Below are 25167 nucleotides of genomic sequence, written 5' to 3'. Positions count from 1 at the left end.
TATCAGAGCATTTAGGCTCAATCACTAAGCAAGTCCCAAGGAGGTACACAGATCCATCAAAAGAATGCAGCACGGTAGCAAATGGAGTGGTTTGCAATAGGAGAAGCCATAGTTGCATTCCGTACCCGTACTCATCCGATGTATACCTTCAATACTTTCCGTACCACTCCATACGTACCATACCTCGTACGGATAAGGTCTTTGTGTTAGAAGTCATCTCCTGTCTAGTTTTATACACCAGGGCCTTTGTTGTGGGTGTGCCCGCCCTTATGAGGTGTTTTCCCATTTTTCCCCACTCACCGCATTTTTCCCTTTTTCTGAGGCTTGGGAGGGCTGCCAGAGGGTGACAAGAGCAGTACACTGCTGGCCGACTGGGTGTTTATCAGTTTTGGGCACTCTTGCTGCTGGCTGACTGGTTTTCATCAGTCGTGGGCACCAGGTTGCTAGTCGACTGCATTTATGCAGTCGTGGGACCTCTGTCTTCAGTCGTGGGCACTTTAGTGCTGGCCGACTGCCCTCCCAGGGAGGTATATATAGGTCCTCAGCCCCCATACCTCATTTGTATCATATCTCGGGATCTTCTTGTGTATATAGAGCAGAGTTACACGCCTACATCTCTCTCTCTCTTGTGCTGTTTTTCTGCCTGCGTTTTTTGCTCTTGTGTTCCCAGATTTGGTCATCATCTCCGCTGCGTATTCTGACATGGTATCAAAGCCTAGGCTCTAGATAGGTCTTGGGATTTGTGTGAGCAAGAGGGGGACTGTTTTGTGACTGATTGGTGGACTGTTTTGGGCTGATCGGGAAGAGGAGAAGCAAGAGGAAGGCGGGCTGATTTGCTGGACAGCCACTTGCAGGTTTTATTTCTTCTTTGTTGCCACCCACCCACCCTTTTCAGAGTACATCCCCGCTATGGCAGATCTGTTTGAGATGGCCGAGAGACATGTGAAGATCCCGACACTCCCCACGTTCCCGATGGACCGTCAGTTGGACGGGAGCAACTACGGCATATGGAAGGTGATGATGGAATCTGTTCTGGAGTCTTACGATCTCGCTGATTTCGTCTTCGTTGGTGTTCCACGGCCGGAAGTAGAGGAAGGGGAGTTACCGTCAACCCGAAAGGACCGGGAGGCCCAGACACAGATGTGGGATCGTGTCAACGCCAGGGTCCGTTCGTTTATTTTCCTCAACTGCACACCACAGGTAATCAATCATGTAAAGCACATGACGCTGGCCAGAGGTATTTGGCAGCATTTGGCCTCACTTTACAACAGGGTATCGCTCATGAAGAGGATTTCCTTGGAAGTACAGATGCGGGTTATGAGCCCTGCAAAGTCGTCGACGATGCGGGAGCATATTAACAAGCTGCAGGCTCTTCAACAGGAAGTTCTTCAGGCTGGGAAGGAGATATCGTCAGAGGACATGGCCATCACGTTGCTGTCACATTTGCCCTCTTCGTACTCAGCATTTTACTCCTCTTTGATTACCAGTTGGCAGGCTCAGCACCATCACGTGGGAGGAGCTTGTGCCCATGGTCTTGGACCAAGAGGAACGATTCACGAACCCTCCTCAGGGTGGAGGTTCGGAGGCCTTTACTGGCCAACGGTCGAAAGGCCGTAACTCGGGCAAAGGGAAGGCTTCAACGGAGAAGTCTTCTGAGAAGAAGTCCGACGTTGACCGCGAGAAACTGAAGGCAGAGAGGACCTGTAATGATTGCGGCGAGAAAGGCCACTACTGGAGGCAGTGTCCCAAGCGGAAGACCGAGAAGGGTGAAGACTCCTCAGCAGCAATCATGAAGACTCCGGCTTTTGTGCACCTGGAGGTGATGGACACCGATGCTTCATTTTCTTCAGGCAGGGAGGAGATTGGAGGACTCTCCGCAATGGATACTCGGGAGTGGATTCTCGATAGTGGTGCTTCCAGGCACGACTCCTTCCCGTTCCGGTTTACACGATCTCTGCAGGCTTTCTGGTCATATTCTTACTGGGGATACGTCCACTATCCCAGTTCACAGTGAGGGCAGGATGGAGATAGTTCCCGATGGCAGAGGGGGGAAGCATTCCTCCTAGGTGTTGTATGTTCCGGCACTTGGTTTTCATCTGTTGTCAGTGCATCAGGTTTGCAAGACTGGCGTACGGGTGGAGTTTGATGAGCATTTTGTTGCTCTCCGGGACAAAGCAACCGGCCAAGTGGTTTGGGAAGGTGGAGTGGAGAATGGAGTTTACAGGCTTTCAGCACTCTCTCTCCCAGGTCCTCAGGATTGTGATAAGTGGCAGTCTGGTAATGGCTACTCAAGTGTGGATACGCTGCAGGTACAGGCTTTCCGAGACCAGATGGTGGATAGCATACCAGTAGATGGCAGCAGTTGGCAGGAACTTTCCAGTACTGAGGTTGGTAGTTCGTGTGTTCGTGAGTCAAAGGAAGCTGAACAGGTCACTTATGCTCTGATGTCTCGTCGTGTTCGGGACATAGAACTTCCAGTAGTTGAAGATGTTCTTTCCACGGGGACCTTTCGGAAAGCCAGGCAGGTGGCAGGTGCTTACTTGCAGAAGGAGGTGGTTTCTCCAGGCTTTGTGGTTCCGGATTCAGAGGGGGTGGTTGACAGGTTTCATCAGGTTTCCAGGACTTGTTTGTGCACCGTAACAGGTGTTGATCCTTGTGAGCAGTATGATGTCTCTTTGACTCAGAAGCTGTATGGTTCATTGATCTGGTTGATGGACACCAGATTGGACGGGAGCTTCCTGATGAGGCGGTTGAGCTCATGGTTGCAGATGTCTCTTTGGGAGGCAGGATTGCGTTTCCTGTGGTTTCTGCGGCATGCGAAGGATCATGGACTCTTGTACACAAGAGGGGGATTGTTGGATGGAGTCCGACTCCACGGTTGGAGTGACTCGGTTTAGGGAGGAGATCCGGACACGAGGAGATCTACTTCAGGCCCAGGAGCAGTTTTACAGAGCAGCAAGAGGTTACATTGCAGGTTTGGGCGTCCACTGGAGGAACCCATGGTCATCCAGAGGCACTTTGTTCGCGAACAGATCGTTGCTGATGACATCTTGCTAGAGTTCTGTTCGACGGAGGACAGTACGGTGGACCTCTTCACGAAGTCGCTCTCTCAGGACTTGCTCGAGCGGCAACCCAGCTCCCTGTGGTTAGTTTCACAGCCAGGAGCTGAGAGGGGGTGTTAGAAGTCATCTCCTGTCTAGTTTTATACACCAGGGCCTTTGTTGTGGGTGTGCCCGCCCTTATGAGGTGTTTTCCCATTTTTCCCCACTCTCCGCATTTTTCCCCTATTTTTCCCATTTTTTCTGAGGCCTGGGCAGTGGGAAGGGTGCCAAGAGCAGTACAGTGCTGGCCGACTGGGTGTTTATCAATTTTGGGCACTCTTGCTGCTGGCCGACTGGTTTTCATCAGTCGTGGGCACCAGGTTGCTGGTCAACTGCATTTATGCAGTCGTGGGACCTCTGTCTTCAATCGTGGGCACTTTAGTGCTGGCCGACTGCCCTCCCAGGGAGGTATATATAGGTCCTCAGCCCCCATACCTCATTTGTATCATATCTCGGGATCTTCTTGTGTATATAGAGCAGAGTTACACGCCTACATCTCTCTCTCTCTTGTGCTGTTTTTCTGCCTGCGTTTTTTGCTCGTGTTCCCAGATTTGGTCATCATCTCCGCTGCGTATTCTGACACTTTGTACCAAATATGAGGTTCAACGTACGTAAAGTACGCATCAAGTACTTATGTTGATGCGTACTTTACGTACTCGTACAGCACACGTACCGTACCGCACCGTACATAAAGTACTCAACCACTATGGGAGAAGCTAGAGGAAAGCATTCTTTGGGGGTATGTACTCAGAACCAATACATCTTAGATCAATTCCAAAGCCCTATCAACAGGCATGATCAATTCCCGCAAGTGACCCGCATTTGTGTTAAGGGAAAGGGATAGCAAGCATGGGGATAGCAGTGGAACACGTGCAGCAAGACTTGGAAGTGGTGATCAAAAGTGAAAGGTGTTCAGATAAAGTGTCAAAGTCAATGTCAAAGTCAGAGTCAAAGTTAAAGTAGAGGGTCAAAGTCAATAGTCTAGGAAGGAAGGATGACAGAGTGTCCTCCCCGTCATCAAGTTTATCAGGAGGGGATGTCACATGCATACCCGTACTATGACTAATCTCCAACACAAACAGCATTATCCTTGATCAACACCAGCACCAGCACCATCACCAACATCATGGAGCAACATAAGTACCTAGTCGGCATCTGTTAGAAGTCATCTCCTGTCTAGATTTATACACCAGGGCCTTTGTTGTGGGTGTGCCCGCCCGTATGAGGTGTTTTATCATCTTTCCTCACTCCCCGCATTTTTCCCCTATTCTTTTCCTATTTTTTCTGTGGCTTGGGAGGCAGTTCTGAGTTGGCAAGAGCACTGAGTAGCTGGCCGACTGACCCAACAGCGGTCGTGGACCCCTGTGCTGCTAGCCGACTAGGCATATACAGTCGTGGGCTTCATTCAGTGCTGGCCATCTGATGCTACAGTCGTGGAGGTCTTTTCAGCAGGCCGACTGCCTATCTGGGGGGATATAAATAGGCCCCCAGCCCCCATACCACATTTGTATCATATTCGGGATCTTCTTGTGTATATCAGAGCAGAGTTAACACACCTACATCTATCTCTCTCTTGTGCTGTTTTTCTGCCTGCGTTTTTTGCTCGTGTTCGCAGATCTGGTCATCATCTCCGCTGCGTATTCTGACATGGTATCAGAGCCCTAGGCTCTAGATAGGTCTTGGGATTTGTGTGAGCAAGAGGGGGACTGTTTTGTGGCTGATTGGTGGACTGTTTTGGACTGTTCAGGAAGAGGAGAAGCAAGAGGAAGGCGGGCTGATTTGCTGGACAGCCACTTGCAGGTTTTAGTTCTTCTTTGTTCCCACCCACCCACCCTTTTCAGAGTACATCCCCGTTATGGCAGATCTGTTTGAGATGGCCGAGAGACATTTGAAGATCCCGACACTCCCCACATTCCCGATGGACCGTCAGTTGGACGGGAGCAACTACGGCATATGGAAGGTGGTGATGGAATCTGTTCTGGAGTCTTACGACCTCGCCGATTTCGTCGTCGTTGGTGTTCCACGGCCGGAAGTAGAGGAAGGGGAGTTACCGTCGATCCGAAAGGACCGAGAGGCCCAGACACAGATGTGGGATCGTGTCAATGCCAGGGTCCGTTCATTTATTTTCCTCAACTGCACACCACAGGTAATCAATCATGTAAAGCACATGACGCTGGCCAGAGGTATATGGCAGCATTTGGCCTCACTTTACAACAGGGTATCGCCCATGAAGAGGATTTCCTTGGAAGTACAGATGCGGGTTATGAGCCCTGCAAAGTCGTCGACGATGCGGGAGCATATTAACAAGCTGCAGGCCCTTCAGCAGGAAGTTCTTCAGGCTGGGAAGGAGATATCGTCAAAGGACATGGCCATCACGTTGCTGTCACATTTGCCCTCTTCGTACTCAGCATTTTACTCCTCTTTGATTACCAGTGGCAGGCTCAGCACCATCACATACGAGGAGCTTGTGCCCATGGTCCTGGACCAGGAGGAACGATGCACGAACCCTCCTCAGGGTGGAGGTTCGGAGGCCTTAACTGGCCAACGGTCGAAAGGCCGTAACTCGGGCAAAGGGAAGGCTTCATCGGAGAAGTCTTCTGAGAAGAAGTCCGACGTTGACCGCGAGAAACTAAAGACAGAGAGGACCTGTAATGATTGTGGCGAGAAAGGCCACTACTGGAGGCAGTGTCCCAAGCAAAAGACCAAGAAGGGTGAAGATTCCTCAGCAGCAATCATGAAGACTCCGGCTTTTGTGCACCTAGAGGTGATGGACACCAATGCTTCATTTTCTTTAGGCAGGGAGGAGGTTGGAGGACTCTCCGCAACGGATACTCGGGAGTGGATTCTCGATAGTGGTGCTTCCAGGCACATGACTCCTTCCCGTTCCGGTTTACAGGATCTCTGCAGGCTTTCTGGTCATATTCTTGCTGGGGATACGTCCACTATCCCAGTTCACAGTGAGGGCAGGATGGAGATAGTTCCCGATGGCAGAGGGGGGAAGCATTCCTCCCAGGTGTTGTATGTTCCGGCACTTGGTTTTCATCTGTTGTCAGTGCATCAGGTTTGCAAGACTGGCGTACGGGTGGAGTTTGATGAGCATTTTGTTGCTCTCCGGGACAAAGCAACAGGCCAAGTGGTTTGGGAAGGCGGAGTGGAGAATGGAGTTTACAGGCTTTCAGCACTCTCTCTCCCAAGTCCTCAGGTTTGTGATGAGTGGCAGTCTGGTAATGGCCACTTAAGTGTGGATACGCTGCAGGTGCGAGCTTTCCGAGACCAGGTGGTGGATAGCTTGCCAATAGATGGCAGCAGTTGGCAGGAACTTTCCAGTACTGATGTTGGTAGTTCTTGTGTTCGTCAGTCAGAGGAAGCTGAACAGGTCACTTATGCTCTGATGTCTCGTAGTGTTCGGGACATAGAACCTCCAGTAGATGAGGATGTTCTTTCCACGGGGACCTTTCGAAAAGCCGGTGGTAGGTGCTTACTTGCAGAAGGAGGTGGTTTCTCCAGGCTTTGTGGTTCCGGATTCAGAGGGGGTGGTTGACAGGTTTCATCAGGTTTCCAGGACTTGTTTGTGCACCGTAGCAAGTGTTGATCCTTGTGAGCAGTGTGATGTTTCTGTGACTCAGGAGCTGTATGGTTCATTGATCTGGTTGATGGACACCAGATTGCACGTGAGCTTCCTGATGAGGCGTCTGAGCTCATGGTTGCGGATGACTCTTTCGGAGGCAGGATTGCGTTTCCTGTAGTTTCTGCAGCGTGCGAAGGATCAGGGACTCTTGTACACAGGAGGGGGATTGTTGGACGGAGTCCGACTCCACAGTTGGAGTGACTCAGTTTGGGGAGGAGATCCGGACACGAGGGGATCTACTTCAGGCCCAGGAACAGTTTTACGGAGCAATTGGAGACAGTCATCTTTTGCCTTGTCAAGAACAGAGGCAGAGTACCGGGCTGTTTGTGATGCTGTTTGTGAGGTGGTGAAGATGCAGAGGTTGCATGGCAGGTTTGGGCTTCCACTCGCGGAACCCATGGTCATCCAGAGGCACTTTGTTCGTGAACAGATCGTTGCTAATGACATCTTGCTGGAGTTCTGTTCGACGGAGGACAGTACGGTGGACCTCTTCACGAAGTCGCTATCTCAGGATTTGCTCAAGCGGCACCCCAGCTCCCAGTGGTTGGTTACACAGCCAGGAGTTGAGAGGGGGTGTTAGAAGTCATCTCCTGTCTAGATTTATACACCAAGGCCTTTGTTGTGGGTGTGCCCACCCGTATGAGGTGTTTTATCATTTTTCCTCACTCCCCGCATTTTTCCCCTATTTTTTTCCTATTTTTTCTGTGGCTTGGGAGGCAGTTCTGAGTTGGCAGGAGCACTGAGTAGCTGGCCGACTAACCCAACAGCAGTCGTGGACCCCTGTGCTGCTAGCCGACTAGGCATATACAGTCGTGGGCTTCATTCAGTGCTGGCCGACTGATGCTACAGTCGTGGAGGTCTTTTCAGCAGGCCGATTGCCTATCTGGGGGGATATAAATAGGCCCCCAGTCCCCATACCACATTTGTATCATATTCGGGATCTTCTTGTGTATATCAGAGCAGAGTTAACACGCCTACATCTATCTCTCTCTTGTGCTGTTTTTCTGCTTGCGTTTTTTGCTCGTGTTCGCACATCTGGTCATCATCTCCGCTGCGTATTCTGACATGGTATCAGAGCCCTAGGCTCTAGATAGGTCTTGGGATTTGTGTGAGCAAGAGGGGGACTGTTTTGTGGCTGATTGGTGGACTGTTTTGGACTGTTCAGGAAGAGGAGAAGCAAGAGGAAGGCGGGCTGATTTGCTGGACAGCCACTTGCAGGTTTTAGTTCTTCTTTGTTCCCACCCACCCACCCTTTTCAGAGTACATCCCCGCTATGGCAGATCTGTTTGAGATGGCCGAGAGACATTTGAAGATCCCGACACTCCCCACATTCCCGATGGACCGTCAGTTGGACGGGAGCAACTACGGCATATGGAAGGTGGTGATGGAATCTGTTCTGGAGTCTTACGACCTCGCCGATTTCATCGTCGTCGGTGTTCCACGGCCGGAAGTAGAGGAAGGGGAGTTACCGTCGATCCGAAAGGACCGAGAGGCCCAGACACAGATGTGGGATCGTGTCAATGCCAGGGTCCGTTCATTTATTTTCCTCAACTGCACACCACAGGTAATCAATCATGTAAAGCACATGACGCTGGCCCGAGGTATATGGCAGCATTCGGCCTCACTTTACAACAGGGTATCGCCCATGAAGAGGATTTCCTTGGAAGTACAGATGCGGGTTATGAGCCCTGCAAAGTCGTCGACAATGCGGGAGCATATTAACAAGCTGCAGGCCCTTCAACAGGAAGTTCTTCAGGCTGGGAAGGAGATATCGTCAGAGGACATGGCCATCACGTTGCTGTCACATTTGCCCTCTTCGTACTCAGCATTTTACTCCTCTTTGATTACCAGTGGCAGGCTCAGCACCATCACATACGAGCAGCTTGTGCCCATGGTCCTGGACCAGGAGGAACGATTCACGAACCCTCCTCAGGGTGGAGGTTCGGAGGCCTTAACTGGCCAATGGTCGAAAGGCCGTAACTCGGGCAAAGGGAAGGCTTCATCGGAGAAGTCTTCTGAGAAGAAGTCCGACGTTGACCGCGAGAAACTAAAGGCAGAGAGGACCTGTAATGATTGTGGCGAGAAAGGCCACTACTGGAGGCAGTGTCCCAAGCGGAAGACCGAGAAGGGTGAAGATTCCTCAGCAGCAATCATGAAGACTCCGGCTTTTGTGCACCTAGAGGTGATGGACACCAATGCTTCATTTTCTTTAGGCAGGGAGGAGATTGGAGGACTCTCCGCAACGGATACTCGGGAGTGGATTCTCGATAGTGGTGCTTCCAGGCACATGACTCCTTCCCGTTCCGGTTTACAGGATCTCTGCAGGCTTTCTGGTCATATTCTTACTAGGGATACGTCCACTATCCCAGTTCACAGTGAGGGCAGCATGGAGATAGTTCCCGATGGCAGAGGGGGGAAGCATTCCTCCCAGGTGTTGTATGTTCCGGCACTTGGTTTTCATCTGTTGTCAGTGCATCAGGTTTGCAAGACTGGCGTACGGGTGGAGTTTGATGAGCATTTTGTTGCTCTCCGGGACAAAGCAACAGGCCAAGTGGTTTGGGAAGGCGGAGTGGAGAATGGAGTTTACAGGCTTTCAGCACTCTCTCTCCCAGGTCCTCAGGTTTGTGATGAGTGGCAGTCTGGTAATGGCCACTTAAGTGTGGATACGCTGCACGTGCGAGCTTTCCGAGACCAGGTGGTGGATAGCTTGCCAATAGATGGCAGCAGTTGGCAGGAACTTTCCAGTACTGATGTTGGTAGTTCTTGTGTTCGTCAGTCAGAGGAAGCTGAACAGGTCACTTATGCTCTGATGTCTCGTAGTGTTCGGGACATAGAACCTCCAGTAGATGAGGATGTTCTTTCCACGGGGACCTTTCGAAAAGCCAGGCAGGTGGCAGGTGCTTACTTGCAGAAGGAGGTGGTTTCTCCAGGCTTTGTGGTTCCGGATTCAGAGGGGGTGGTTGACAGGTTTCATCAGGTTTCCAGGACTTGTTTGTGCACCGTAGCAGGTGTTGATCCTTGTGAGCAATGTGATGTCTCTGTGACTCAGGAGCTGTATGGTTCATTGATCTGGTTGATGGACACCAGATTGGACGTGAGCTTCCTGATGAGGCGTCTGAGCTCATGGTTGCGGATGACTCTTTCGGAGGCAGGATTGCGTTTCCTGTAGTTTCTGCGGCGTGCGAAGGATCAGGGACTCTTGTACACAGGAGGGGGATTGTTGGATGGAGTCCGACTCCACGGTTGGAGTGACTCAGTTTGGGGAGGAGATCCGGACACGAGGGGATCTACTTCAGGCCCAGGAACAATTTTACGGAGCAGTTGGAGACAGTCATCTTTTGCCTTGTCAAGAACAAAGGCAAAGTACCGGGCTGTTTGTGATGCTGTTTGTGAGGTGGTGAAGATGCAGAGGTTGCATGGCAGGTTTGGGCTTCCACTGGCGGAACCCATGGTCATCCAGAGGCACTTTGTTCGTGAACAAATCGTTGCTGATGACATCTTGCTGGAGTTCTGTTCGACGGAGGACAGTACGGTGGACCTCTTCACGAAGTCGCTATCTCAGGATTTGCTCAGGCGGCACCCCAGCTCCCAGTGGTTGGTTACACAGCCAGGAGTTGAGAGGGGGTGTTAGAAGTCATCTCCTGTCTAGATTTATACACCAGGGCCTTTGTTGTGGGTGTGCCCGCCCGTATGAGGTGTTTTATCATCTTTCCTCACTCCCCGCATTTTTCCCCTATTCTTTTCCTATTTTTTCTGTGGCTTGGGAGGCAGTTCTGAGTTGGCAAGAGCACTGAGTAGCTGGCCGACTGACCCAACAGCAGTCGTGGACCCCTGTGCTGCTAGCCGACTGGGCATATACAGTCGTCGGCTTCATTCAGTGCTGGCCGACTGATGCTACAGTTGTGGAGGTCTTTTCAGCAGGCCGACTGCCTATCTGGGGGGATATAAATAGGCCCCCAGCCCCCATACCACATTTGTATCATATTCGGGATCTTCTTGTGTATATCAGAGCAGAGTTAACACGCCTACATCTATCTCTCTCTTGTGCTGTTTTTCTGCTTGCGTTTTTTGCTCTTGTGTTCACAGATCTGGTCATCATCTCTGTTGCGTATTCTGACATGGTATCAAAGCCCTAGGCTCTAGATAGGTCTTGGGATTTGTGTGAGCAAGAGGGGGACTGTTTTGTGGCTGATTGGTGGACTGTTTTGGACTGTTTGGGAAGAGGAGAAGCAAGAGGAAGGCGGGCTGATTTGCTGGACAGCCACTTGCAGGTTTTAGTTCTTCTTTGTTCCCACCCACCCACCCTTTTCAGAGTACATCCCCGTTATGGCAGATCTGTTTGAGATGGCCGAGAGACATTTGAAGATCCCGACACTCCCCACATTCCCGATGGACCGTCAGTTGGACGGGAGCAACTACGGCATATGGAAGGTGGTGATGGAATCTGTTCTGGAGTCTTACGACCTCGCCGATTTCGTCGTCGTTGGTGTTCCACGGCCGGAAGTAGAGGAAGGGGAGTTACCGTCGATCCGAAAGGACCGAGAGGCCCAGACACAGATGTGGGATCGTGTCAATGCCAGGGTCCGTTCATTTATTTTCCTCAACTGCACACCACAGGTAATCAATCATGTAAAGCACATGACGCTGGCCAGAGGTATATGGCAGCATTCGGCCTCACTTTACAACAGGGTATCGCCCATGAAGAGGATTTCCTTGAAGGTACAGATGGGGGTTATGAGCCCTGCAAAGTCGTCGACGATGCGGGAGCATATTAACAAGCTGCAGGCCCTTCAGCAGGAAGTTCTTCAGGCTGGGAAGGAGATATCGTCAGAGGACATGGCCATCACGTTGCTGTCACATTTGCCCTCTTCGTACTCAGCATTTTACTCCTCTTTGATTACCAGTGGGGGCAGGCTCAGCACCATCACATACGAGGAGCTTGTGCCCATGGTCCTGGACCAGGAGGAACGATTCACGAACCCTCCTCAGGGTGGAGGTTCGGAGGCCTTAACTGGCCAACGGTCGAAAGGCCGTAACTCGGGCAAAGGGAAGGCTTCATCGGAGAAGTCTTCTGAGAAGAAGTCCGACGTTGACCGCGAGAAACTAAAGGCAGAGAGGACCTGTAATGATTGTGGCGAGAAAGGCCACTACTGGAGGCAGTGTCCCAAGCGGAAGACCGAGAAGGGTGAAGATTCCTCAGCAGCAATCATGAAGACTCCGGCTTTTGTGCACCTAGAGGTGATGGACACCAATGCTTCATTTTCTTTAGGCAGGGAGGAGATTGGAGGACTCTCCGCAACGGATACTCGGGAGTGGATTCTCGATAATGGTGCTTCTCCAGGCACATGACTCCTTCCCGTTCCGGTTTACAGGATCTCTGCAGGCTTTCTGGTCATATTCTTACTGGGGATACGTCCACTATCCCAGTTCACAGTGAGGGCAGGATGGAGATAGTTCCCGATGGCAGAGGGGGGAAGCATTCCTCCCAGGTGTTGTATGTTCCGGCACTTGGTTTTCATCTGTTGTCAGTGCATCAGGTTTGCAAGACTGGCGTACGGGTGGAGTTTGATGAGCATTTTGTTGCTCTCCGAGACAAAGCAACAGGCCAAGTGGTTTGGGAAGGCGGAGTGGAGAATGGAGTTTACAGGCTTTCAGCACTCTCTCTCCCAGGTCCTCAGGTTTGTGATGAGTGGCAGTCTGGTAATGGCCACTTAAGTGTGGATACGCTGCAGGTGCGAGCTTTCCGAGACCAGGTGGTGGATAGCTTGCCAATAGATGGCAGCAGTTGGCAGGAACTTTCCAGTACTGATGTTGGTAGTTCTTGTGTTCGTCAGTCAGAGGAAGCTGAACAGGTCACTTATGCTCTGATGTCTCGTAGTGTTCGGGACATAGAACCTCCAGTAGATGAGGATGTTCTTTCCACGGGGACCTTTCGAAAAGCCAGGCAGGTGGTAGGTGCTTACTTGCAGAAGGAGGTGGTTTCTCCAGGCTTTGTGGTTTCGGATTCAGAGGGGTGGTTGACAGGTTTCATCAGGTTTCCAGGACTTGTTTGTGCACCGTAGCAGGTGTTGATCCTTGTGAGCAGTGTGATGTCTCTGTGACTTAGGAGCTGTATGGTTCATTGATCTGGTTGATGGACACCAGATTGGACGTGCGCTTCCTGATGAGGCGTCTGAGCTCATGGTTGCGGATGACTCTTTCGGAGGCAGGATTGCGTTTCCTGTAGTTTCTGCGGCGTGCGAAGGATCAGGGACTCTTGTACACAGGAGGGGGATTGTTGGATGGAGTCCGACTCCACGGTTGGAGTGACTCAGTTTGGGGAGGAGATCCGGACACGAGGGGATCTACTTCAGGCCCAGGAACAGTTTTACGGAGCAATTGGAGACAGTCATCTTTTGCCTTGTCAAGAACAGAGGCAGAGTACCGGGCTGTTTGTGATGTTGTTTGTGAGGTGGTGAAGATGCAGAGGTTGCATGGCAGGTTTGGGCTTCCACTGGCGGAACCCATGGTCATCCAGAGGCACTTTGTTCGTGAACAGATCATTGCTGATGACATCTTGCTGGAGTTCTGTTCGACGGAGGACAGTATGGTGGACCTCTTCACGAAGTCGCTATCTCAAGATTTGCTCAGGCGGCACCCCAGCTCCCAGTGGTTGGTTACACAGCCAGGGGTTGAGAGGGGGTGTTAGAAGTCATCTCCTGTCTAGATTTATACACCATGGCCTTTGTTGTGGGTGTGCCCGCCCGTATGAGGTGTTTTATCATTTTTCCTCACTCCCCGCATTTTTTCCCTATTTTTTTCCTATTTTTTCTGTGGCTTGGGAGGCAGTTCTGAGTTGGCAGGAGCACTGAGTAGCTGGCCAACTGACCCAACAGCACTCGTGGACCCCTGTGCTGCTGGGTGGCCGACTGGGCATATACAATCGTGGGCTTCATTCAGTGCTGGCCAACTGATGCTACAGTCGTGGAGGTCTTTTCAACAGGCCGACTGCCTATCTGGGGGCATATAAATAGGACCCCAGCCCCCATACCACATTTGTATCATATTCGGGATCTTCTTGTGTATATCAGAGCAGAGTTACACGCCTACATCTATCTCTCTCGTGTTGTTTTTCTGCCTGCGTTTTTTGCTCGTGTTCCCAGATCTCGTCATCATCTCCGCTGCGTATTCTGACAGCATCCACAACAGCAATCGGCTACCAACAGGGGACTCGACAGCCACAACAACAGTCAGCTGCCAACAGGGGACTTAGGCAGCCAATCGGCCAAGCATTAGGAAGGCAACAACAGGTTTGGACCAACAAGGAAATAAGCACGGCATTTAATAGGCTTTTTAGCAATGTTTCTTGTCCAAGAGCTGGCTGACAACAGTAGCTACTGGCCGACCAACATTCCTTCATCATATAAAAGCATAAGATATTCATTTGCATAATCAATTCAACACACGTCAGCCAGCAAAAAATCAAGTCGGCCAAGACAAAAATCTGGTCAGACAGAACAAGTGCAGTTGGCTAGAGAAATACAACCCCCACGCCCAAAAAAAATAGAGAGAAATATGGAAAAATGGAAAAAAAATAGAAAAGGCTCCTGGGCGGGCACACCCACAACAAAGACCCTCACTGTCCAGAGAGGAGATGACTGTTAACAGAATACTCAACTATCTATCTCTCTCCTCTCTATCTTTTGTATGTGTTTTGCATCAAGCATGTTTCAGGATGGTGTTTAGGGCCGAAAGAAGACTTCCAAAGCTTCCGCATGTGACATTGGTATCAAAGCATCAAGCTCAGTAAGGCTAAACACTAATTCAGTCCCAGATGAAGGTGCACAGATCCAAGGTATAGGAAAGTGCACACATACGAGGCCCAAGGAAAGGAACACAAGACATGAAAGAAATTCCCAAGAGGTTGGTTGGTGGTGTTCCACAAGATCCAAGGGGAATGGCAATCCTGTGAGTCGGGTGCCTCTTGAGGCGCAGCAAGAAAGGCTTTCAAGCAACAGTTGCTCCAAGGAGTAGAGTGAGAGTGCCAAACTCAATACTCAGAAAAAGAAGACCAGAGAAGGTGTTCAGGGACAACGCATGAAGGGAGAGGGGACACAATGGAAAAGATGCATAGATCTTCATCAGAGTTAGAGTGGATTTAGAGACCGGGCCATGTTTTCAGGGAAAAGGTTGCCAGGAAGGGAAGGATGATAGGTTTGGGAATCCAAGGATGGACGATGGGATGATGACAGTCATCCAAGGATTAAATTAGGAATCCCGTCATCAAGTTTAGCAGAGGGGATGTCTTGTGCAAGACACGTGCAGGCTATTCTCAAAGCTATTTCCTGAAGGGGCAACAAGATAAAGAACCTTAATAGGACCAGATTCACAAGCTGTTGCTGCTAGTTTGGGCAGAAGGACCTTATGGAAGGAAGTGTACCTATTTGGCCCTCCTAGCTCTTTTTCACATAATGAACCCCATGCCCGGATACATGGATATATTGATGAAAGCATGAAAGAGGCTGCCAAATGTAACAAGCCTTGTCACCTGCCTTGCCAGTCATAAACTCCTGCAATGATCCACTAGAGCATAACAAGATGCCAATGCCCATAATACAGACCACAACTGAAGCTGATGCTTATCTTTGGTCCATGATAAAAACAACGGCAAGTTAAAACAAATATTACCATTCTCTCGTGCAGCCCGCTTCGCCTCACGATCAGCCTCCTGTTTCGCACGCCTTTCAGCTTTTGTAGTCCTCTCTTTCAGTGGTTTAGAGGGAGCTTGCTCGTCTGGCCAAGCAAGATTCTCAGATGAGTAAGAAATCACCGGTTCTCAATAATTTTACACTACTGGATCGAGGAAGTAAACACTCTAAAGCATACCTGCAGGAGGCAATGTCTGTGAAGGGGGCTGCGCCAAGCTTCCTAAAGAAGCAGAAAACCTAGGAGGAGGAGGAGGTGGCCGCTGCGGCTTGAATGAAGAAAACTCTCCTGCTGCTGCAAACCGACTAGTAGAAGGTGATTCAATGTGGTCATCCTTCAAGCTCAGGCCCTCGACTGCAGAGCTAACCTTGCTAACATAAGTAGGCGACAGGTCGGGCCCCTCGGAAGAGTGCACGCCAGTGTATCTGCCATTGCTCAAGGGAGACGAGACAGGCGAGTTGCCAAGGACAGAGTCTGCAGGGTTGTAGCTTCCCTGCAGGGGTACTTCCACAGAGGGGTGCTTGCGAGGGGGGGGCGAGGGGACCGGGAGGGGCGAAGCTTTGGAAGGAGGATCCGGAAGGCGGGGAGGGATGATAACAGGAGAGGGCGAGTCAGAATTAGGAATAAGGTTAGGGTTTGAAGGGATCGCAGAAGAAGGGTTAAGATTAGGGTTTGCCGATTCAGAGCCTGGCGTGACGAAGCCTACCTGGCGGACCTTAGGGTCGATTACGAAGCGAGGGCCTCTTCTGTTATCCATACTCCTGTCGACTATCTGCTCTTTCTCCTGCCAGCCCTCGCCCTCGCCCTCGCCCCCGTCTTCTGCTACCTCGATCCTTACATCCAAGCCTGGCATCCACACTCTCTTGCTCTGCAGAGAATTCACTGCAGGATCGCAGACTTGAAAACACTGCCAAAAACAGACGCCAGAAAAGTTGACACTAAAGAAGGGATACATTGGCAGAGTAAATTTTCGCTTAATATTAATCGGCCAAAAGAAAATTTGAATATAAATATAATATAATTCCTAGTTTCTCTTAATTTCTAAGTTTTTCCCTTTTAGCCTAAGAAGCTTGCACAAAAGCAAGTCACTCCGGTACGCCATGTGGCAGGCACCGAAGCAGGCCAAGTGGCAACCAAAAAAGTGTCGGGCCAAAAAAGCGTAGAAGCGGTAACCAAAAAAAGCGCCAAAGTCAAACAAGGTAAAAAAGCGCCAAAACTGGATAACTAGGTAAAGACGCTGCGAAGGTAAAAACATAGAGGCAACGCTAAACACTAAAAACAACGCTGGCCACGAACGTTTTTCCGTTCGCATGATGCTAATGTTGAATTTGTGCAACTAATGCTACAGATTCCCTATCAGACTCATCAGCAGGCTAAATGGGCGACTGAGGCGCTATTGAATTTGTGCAAATCCACCTAAGGAAGAAGACATGCTGCAAAAATTAGGACTTCATGTTTGTTCGAACACACTCGTGCACTTGTACAGGCAAATAAGGCTACCCAAGCATTCTAGTTTGTGGAAAATATACATCTTCTCTATATTATCTATACTAGTACTCAAACCCGTGCATTGTTGCCATATGTAAAATACATTAAGAAGCAAAACGCAGGAATGGAAGCCGGAATACAAAGGGTCAAATTGAAAGGGATTTTTTCCTCTTATATTTTAGAAATTCATGATTTCTTTTTTCTCTCCTCTCCTTGTGCCTTGGTTGTCCATTGTTAATATGTAATAGATATCTCTATATCTCTATATTATATAAAGGAATAGTAGGTTAAGGAAGAGGAGGAGGAGGTTAAGGAGGTTGGAAAGAAGAATTACAAAAGCATCCTAAAAGACAAAAAAATGAAGGGCTAGGAGCCAAAGAGCACTCTTTTGAGTTACAACACTCCATGGAGCATATTGCTCACTCTCATGAGACCTTTTGTGTCACGTAGGCTGTAATGCCTGTGACCGACGGCAGATCGGATGGCCATGTCCGGGGTTCAGTGGGAGAGGACGCCCATGCGGAGTCATGGGCGGCCAGGCTAGTGTGGACGGCAGGCCACACACTATATAGCCTGGGGGATGAGGGGCAATCCTTATTCTTCCTCTATGGTTGGTGGGTGGTGAGCCAGAGGCCATCCCCTCTTGTGGTAACGCCCGTAACGCGTTACGAGTATCTAACACTGGTATCAGAGTGTGGTTCGATGGGATTGTCAGAGCCCGCGCGTGACCGGGGGACCGGAGCCCACTCGATGGTTTTCAACCATTCATCTTCTCATCCTTATCTCCAATGGAGTGTGTGGAGGGAGGCGGCCAAGACAGAATGGAAGGGAAGAACTCTCTCTCTCTCTCTCTCTCTCTCTCTCTCTCTCCAATGGAGTGTGTGGAGGGAGGCGGCCAAGACAGAATGGAAGGGAAGAACTCTCTCTCTCTCTCTCTCTCTCTCTCTCTCTCTCTCTCTCTCTCTCTCTCTCTCTCTCTCTCTCTCCCCGTCACACACAGCAAGCAAAAAAAACGCAGGTAAGCTATTTCGTTTTTTTTTTCCTTTCGAAATTGAAGTTTGTCTGCGTAGAGAAAGGTCGCCTATCTCTCTACTGTGTATGGGGGTGGGGGGGCGAAGAGTTAGTCCCACGGCGAAGGCCAGCCCAACAAATGCGTTAAAGCTCCGTCTACTGTGTGTGGGGGGGTGAACAGCAGCCCCCTACCTCACGTAAGAGCACCGGCCCGTTTGCAACGTTTGGGGGAGGCAGCAGGCGAAGACACGAACAACATCCCCACGCTTGGCTGTAGCAATGCAACGTTTGGGTCTGCGTGAAATTGCTTGAATGAAAGTGGCGTAGCCACACAAATGTAATGACCAGCAAGGCCAGGCGACTACGGCAAACGTGTGGAGGTGAACGACAATGCTGCTGCTATGTCGATTGCCTGGCCAGCCAGGCCTAGGCGGCCAGCCAGTGGCGGCGGCGGCCAAAGCAGCCACAACGCCGGCCAGCCAGGGGCGGCGACGGCCAGCCACCAGCGCTGCAGGGGGCCAGAGAAAGAAAAAAAAGAAAAAAAGAAAAGGGTTAAAAAACCATTTATTTTTTTAATATATTTTCATTATTCATTTTTATGAAATTAAAAATGAGAAAATTTCAAACGAATCCTCTCTCGGAAGGGGAGGAAAGATAATCCCCGCAAGGGATAATCCCGGCAAGGCACAGCCTCTCGATCATTTTTATTTTTGTTATGAAGACTCTGGGAGCGTAGCCTCGCCAGATTTCAATTTACACTTTTGCGAACGTCGTCTTGCTAGAGTTAAAGTTTTTGTTCGGACAAATTTGTGTTTGTTTTGTAGTGACAAACAAATGTGTTCTTTTGTAGACACACCTTCAGTGTCACCACTCAGGTCTAGTCCGGAGTGACTTGGTCCTAGTTCGAAGTGAATTGAGGGTAGCACGTGTGGTGATCACACATTTGGTTCAGAGAGACTAAATTTAAGCTGAGCATAGACTTAGTATTGACCATCAAAGTCACGTAGTTTGGCTATAGTGTAAATCTAAAACTGCGGTGTGTTTTACTTGGGCTAAGAGGACCGGCAATGGCATCAGTTGTGCCCAAATTAGACGAAGCGCTTATCACGAGAAATCAAGGTAAGCCTAATTGAGCCGTAGTGCTCATAACCCTTCACAATCTTTTAACAGTTGCTAGAAGATTGTGATAAACTTTGGCAAATGAGAACCATATACAAGCGTAGTCTTGATGTGGTTATGCCTTGTGTCCAAACAAGTTGCTTACTGTTTGTAGCAACAAGAGAGCCTTGGCCCGTAGAGGCAAGCTGGCCTTTGTTTGTAGTAACAAAATAGTGTCATTACTTGGGCCTAGAGAGTAGTGACTAGTTTGATTTAGTCACGTAGATTGCCTTGTAAAAGTAATCCCTAAGGTGTGTATTACTTGGGATAAAGGGGCTAGCAGTGCTGCTAGCAGTACTCAATTGAATGGTTTATCTAGGAGTACTAATCTGAGGGATTAGCATACGCCTAGATAATAATAGCAGATTTAGGATTGATTTGTAGAAATCAAAGGTAAATCTGAAGGGGTATAGTCTTGAGATGTAATGCTCAATGCCCTTATAGAAGTTGATCGACGAAGAGAACCGTTCTTAAACTTACTAGCATGGTTTTCTCTTCTTTTTATTGTCGTGCGTCGACATCCCACTGCTCGAGAGTTTGTGGTGATCTTTCGAGGGGGGAAAGAGCCTTTTTATATGTCACATCAATTGGTTTGGTGGTAATTTGATGGTATGGGACATCAAATTCTCACGGAATCGATTGTAGTCTTGGTGGAATGGGACGCCAAGGCTTGTGCATGTAACTTGACTCTTTGGCAGGTCTGTATGTACACTTGTCTGTAGTGATAAAGTGTGCAAGATAAAATTTGAACTTTGAAAATTACCAAATATAGCCATAAGATGGGATAAAACCCAGTTACAGAGCTCGGAGAAGCTTTAGGTAGCAAGACCATGATGGTGTACTAGTGCTAACAGAGTGATTTAGTTCCGGAGTGATCTAAATCTAGAGGTTAGCAGTAAGACTAATTTGGTTGGACAGTTTCATGCATGGGGGACGCCCTATAGCATTTTGCAAGCGTAGTCTTGCCTATGTTCAACATAAGTGTGCGATTGTGAGCACATTTTAGTTGCTACCATATGAATTTGGAAAATATATTACTTTCCTACATAAGCAATTGTAATATTGCATGACAGGCTATTTTGCTTACAAAGTTCATGTGCGTGTAAACCCTATAAGTCGTATGACCCCTGGGGAATGAGTGGAGCATTTCTAGGATTTAATAAGGTTTTACATGGCAATAGTGAGTAGTATCTCACTCCAGACGAGCCTGGTTGTTGTTAGTATCAAATCCGACAAATTTAGTGTACATAAACTCGGGCTAAGTTAGGATAAGAGGCTAAGCCGGAGAGCTTAGTGGTAAATCCTACTATATCTGGTGAGTTTTGACTTAACCGGAGTGTTAAGAAGTAAACTCAAAATCTGGGGCTGAACTGAAGTGTTCGGAGGCAGACATATCTTTCGTTAAATCAGAGAATTTAGCAACAGATGAGCTTGGGGTGAACCATGGTACCCAGTAAAAAAGCTCTTCACACTAAAATAGTGCACAATAATTTTAGGGTGATAAAAATCTATCGCAGGAATGTTTTACAACTTTCCATAGATGATAGATGAAGACCATGTACTTTACGGAGTTAAAGTACATAGGTGGTGACTTCGGCACCACATTTTTTGTAGGAAGTCACCAGTGGTGTAATTAGGTCAGCCGAGACTCTACAAGACCTATGCACTAGTTTTTAAGTTGACCTCTATGATAAGGACGTCCAAAAATTCGTGTTGTAATACCAGAGATTGTACTGCAATGTGCAATGGAGGGGTCAATTTGTGTAGTCACTTCTTAGCAGCAAGTGACTTAAGCATCTTGTTATAGATGGTTGTATATGGTACTCCCACTCGGAAGAGGTACGCCATTGGGTACGGAGTTACTCACAAACTAGTATGGAGCTACTAGTGTGATGATAGTGGGTACGTAGTTACTCACTACTAATACATAGCTGCTAATAAAATTAAGATCCTCGAGTGAAAGATACTCTAGATCAACATTTTAAATTACCGAACCACAATCCATGAGTATCGAGGTACTCATAAATATGTTGACGTTGCTCAAATCGACGAGGGACCGATTTGTTCGATGGTATGGAATAAGCAAGGAGAGTGGAGTAACTTAAAAGTTACACATTACTAGTCCTAGTGAGTTGTCAAGGTCATTCGTAGTTTGATGATCCCCTCTACCCATTTAATTTTGCAAGCCCTGGCATTTAATCCGTAGTGATTATGAGTTTGGTGTGAGATATGGTTATGAAGTTCTTACAAGAGTACTCGTTTATTTGCTTGTCATTGGTTATAGCTTGGTAGAGATTGCCACCTATGATGGGTAGGTAGCTTTGCCGCTATAATGAGGAGGCAGCAAATAATGTTCTCATAGTTATACTTCATACCAACACCAAACAGGGATAGGATAAAATTCCTAAGTTCATCATCACAAAGTACTGTGATGTTTGCATTTATATTGAATGTATGATGTAATGAGACATTGGGCGTGTGTAATTACCATCAATTATCTAGCAACCTATGGCTTCGCAGCAAGCTCATTCATTACCTGTGGATTAATAATGTGGTTATTAGTAGTTTGGAATTTTTCTTGATAGATGGTACAACCCACCCAAATGATTCATAAGTGTGTAACCGCTTATGAAGGGTAATAATATGCAACAATGAAGCACTTTGTTACAAGTGTGAAACCACTGATCTGTTGCAAAGCAGTTTATCAATAGTACTAGCATATGTGCGTAGACACTATACCACATCTTCGTTGTTGCAAGATGTTTAAAAGTTTCTTGGAAGGACTCAAGAATATAACATATGATATTAAACACGGTCTAGATTTGTTCTTGGACCTATGACACTAGCGCGTAGTCCACTTGAGAGTAGAGTTTTTGAGGACAAATACCTTTCTTGAGGGAAAGGAGGGATATCCTCAAATATCACATAAACTCGAATAGTTGTGTGAGTCCAGACAATACTTGAAGGGATGTGTCTGGTAATAGCAACAAAGAGTTGTAAGTGATTGGATGTAACTCCAGACACCCGTAGTAGTGGTGCAAGAATCTTTATCAAACATCTCCACATACTATATGATCTGCCCGCAGATATAGTATGGCATAAGAGATAGGAAGTTTGATTGTTATATTTAAAGGGAAATTTTCAAAACTTACATTTACTCTGAGTTAGAGTGGAGTTTAACCATCCGTAGATTGATGGTAGTTAGAAACTCAACAAGATTCTAGAGCATATGCTTGTGCAAAGATGTTACTCTAAGAGAGAAAGTATCTCTCAGCTTTGGAACTAATCCTTGTGATGCATGATTAGATTGGCTCTAGTTTATTTCTCCTATGGCCGTAGAGCTTTCCAACGAGAAGTTTTAACAAGTTGGTGATGCAACATGGTAGCGTAGTCTACAAATATCTAGTAGCATAGTCTAAGAACTTACGCTACTAGAGTGCTCTCCAGTACATTAGCTTCTGTGCTAATGACATGATGCAAAATCAAGGCATGAAATTTGCCTTGGGGTTTTGGTTGAAATACCAAATCACGGCTTGCGTGAGTACTACTAGACATTTGCTTACCAATGACTTCCCCAGTTAATGGCACGTCGGATTGCCTGTAGCGGCGGTTGAGCTCGACCGGACACGTGGGAGAAATATGCTAATTACTCCATTGACGACGGGTACTTACTTTACAAGGGTAGAGTATGTGTACCAACTATTGGTGACTTTCAGGCCCAAATTAGTAAAGAAAGTCATGATAGTCCAAGTGCGGGTCATCCTGGGATTCAGAAGACCTATGCACTAGTAAAAAGACAGTTTTATTGGCCTAGTTTGTTTAAGGAGGTCCAGACTTATGTGCTGAAATGCAGTAAGTGTCAGGACAATAAACATGAACGTCTTAAGGTTGGAGGACTACTCCATCCGCTGGAGATTCCTCAAGGGAAAAGGGAAAGCATTTCCATGGATTTCGTTACCGGTTTACCCAAGACGAGTCGAGGAAAGGACTTAGTGTGGGTGGTAGTGGACAGGTTAACTAAAATGGCAAAGTTTATCGCCACGAAGAAAACTGTTCGAACGCCAGAGTTGGCAAAACTCTTTATTGAACATCTCTACAAGCTATATGGCCTGCCCCCGCAGATATAGTGTCGGATAGAGATAGAAAGTTCAACAGTCATTTTTGGAGGGAAATCTTCAAAAAGTTGGATACTACTCTGAGTATGAGTACGGCAGATCATCTGGAGTCTGATGGTCAAACTGAAAGAGTTAACCAAATTCTAGAGGATATGATGCGTTCTTATGTAAGTAAGAAGCAATCAAATTGGGAAGAATATTTGCCCATATTGGAGTTTGCTTATAACAGCTCCAAGAATTTAGCGAGACTGGATTTATACCATTCATGTTAATATGTGAATTCCAGTCGAGATCTCCGATGGCTGTAGGCCTAGAAAAGCAGAAGATTCAATCTGTTAAGGATTTCCTTGAAGATATGAATGATATGCTCAGAGCCGCACGAGAGAGCATTCATAACGCTCAGGATCGCGCTAAAACTTATGCGGATAAAGGACGAAAAAAGGTGACCTTTGCAGAAGGTGACTTTGTATTCCTCAAGGTTCCTGTGCAGTCAGAAACCATGAAAACGGGAAAGTGTGATAAACTTTCTCCGAGATATTGTGGTCCTTTTAAAATCCTTAAGAAGATTGGGGATGTAGCATATAAACTTGAGTTACCGGAGAGTTCTCAAGTCCATACTGTCTTCCATGTCAGTAAACTGAAGAAATCAGTTCACGGGTTAGAGAACGCAGTTTCTCCAGAGATTTTGGTGGACTTGATAGAGTCACCAAAGATACCACATGAACCTGAAAAGATTCTAGAGTATCGTGACAGACAAACCCGACCTAAAGTGTACCAGGAGGTACTTGTTAAATGGACAGATAGGGATGAGGAGGTGGCAACCTGGAAACGCCGTAGTGCAATTTCCAAAAAGTTTCCCCAGTTTGATTTCGAGGACGAAAACTCTTCTTAAGGGGGGGGTAATGTCACGTAGGCTGTAATGCCTGTGATCGACGGGCGGCAGACCGGATGGCCATATCCGGGGTTCAGTGGGAGAGGACGCCCATGCGGAGTCATGGGCGGCCAGGCTAGTGTGGACGGCAAGCCACACACTATATAGCCTGGGGGATGAGGGGCAATCCTTATTCTTCCTCTATGGCTGGGTGGTGAGCCAGAGGCCGTCCCCTCTTGTGGTAACGCTCGTAGCGGCGTTACGGGTATCTAACATTTTGGGTGCGATTTAATGGTGCTCACAAGATTGTTCAGGCTGTGAATAACAAAAAGTTTGAGGGTCTTTATGGGCTAAGGTCTCTCTCAAATACCTTCATGTTTCTTCTAGACCAAATGGCTTGAAGGGAGGACTGGCTTGAAGGGCAATGAATCTAATGGTATTGAAGCTCAGTTGTTGCAAATCCTTAAATGGAAATGTAAGAGGTTTCAACTGGAAACCAAAGGCCTTGAAAAACCAAGTGTACATGGGTATCCATATCTTCTTTGGAATAAAGCATAACCACAAACAATGCTAGATGGTCTCTAAAAAGATACCACATCTAGGACAAATTGTTAAACACATACATCTATGCTGCACTCTATATTTGAAGGTGAGAATAGCAATAGAAACTCCCCAAAGGAAAGTTTTGCTAGAGAAGGGAAAGGGGAGATTCCATATACCATGGAAAAATAGACATCCACCACTCTAGATTTCTACTTATAGCCTGCAAGACATATAAGTTGTTGTGAATTGTCAATGAGAACTATGTAGATACTTTTGTAGAGACATCTGCCAACTTAATCTTGTTAGACCACTTCCAATATTTGTGAGAGAGTTCTTGCCAAAAGATTAAAGTTTTTAACTTTAAAAATGTTGAGGCAGATTGAACTTCCTTCTAATCATCTCCCATAGAAGAATAGTACCATGCTTGTTAGTAAAATGCTACAAGTAAAACCTTTCCTATGAATTGCAATTGCCTTTTTCCCAACATCGTGAGCTAGACGAGTGGTGAAATCCTAGCCCAAAATATCAGTCCCCCCCCCTCTCTCTCTCTTGAATTGCCTCTATAAC

General features: G+C 47.8%; 2 protein-coding genes across 5 annotated transcripts in view; one reads left to right on the top strand and one right to left on the bottom strand.

The window, feature by feature from the left end:
* The window catches only part of LOC147631995 (uncharacterized), a 47367-nt gene extending 31005 nt beyond the window's left edge, over positions 1–16362 (bottom strand). For all 4 annotated transcript variants that reach the window (XR_015267405.1, XR_015267404.1, XM_086808544.1 and 1 more), the window contains exons 1-2: positions 15595–16362; positions 15397–15501 (exon numbers count right to left, since the gene is read on the bottom strand). Coding sequence is in view for 2 of the 4 variants with exons in the window: in XM_086808544.1 (XP_086664670.1) it covers positions 15397–15501; positions 15595–16267 (778 nt within the window). In the remaining 2 variants the exon portion in view is untranslated. The remainder of the gene's footprint in view (positions 1–15396; positions 15502–15594) is intronic.
* On the top strand, positions 8964–12909 carry LOC147631996 (uncharacterized). The gene is made up of 2 exons (XM_086808545.1): positions 8964–9097; positions 12164–12909. The coding sequence occupies exon 2, from the start codon at positions 12174–12176 to the stop codon at positions 12789–12791; it is 618 nt and encodes a 205-aa protein (XP_086664671.1). The 5' UTR covers positions 8964–9097; positions 12164–12173; the 3' UTR covers positions 12792–12909.
* Positions 16363–25167: the final 8805 nt, after the last annotated feature.

Source organism: Cibotium barometz, chromosome 14 (genome assembly GCF_041138505.1).
Source record: "Cibotium barometz isolate CiBa-2024 chromosome 14, ASM4113850v1, whole genome shotgun sequence".
NCBI classification, from domain to species: Eukaryota; Viridiplantae; Streptophyta; class Polypodiopsida; order Cyatheales; family Cibotiaceae; genus Cibotium; species Cibotium barometz.
This window is presented reverse-complemented; position numbering and strand designations above follow the sequence as displayed.

Bases quoted from the DNA above. Each gene is read 5' to 3' on its own strand.
- LOC147631996 (XM_086808545.1), top strand. From the start codon at position 12,174: ATGGAGATAGTTCCCGATGGCAGAGGGGGGAAGCATTCCTCCCAGGTG.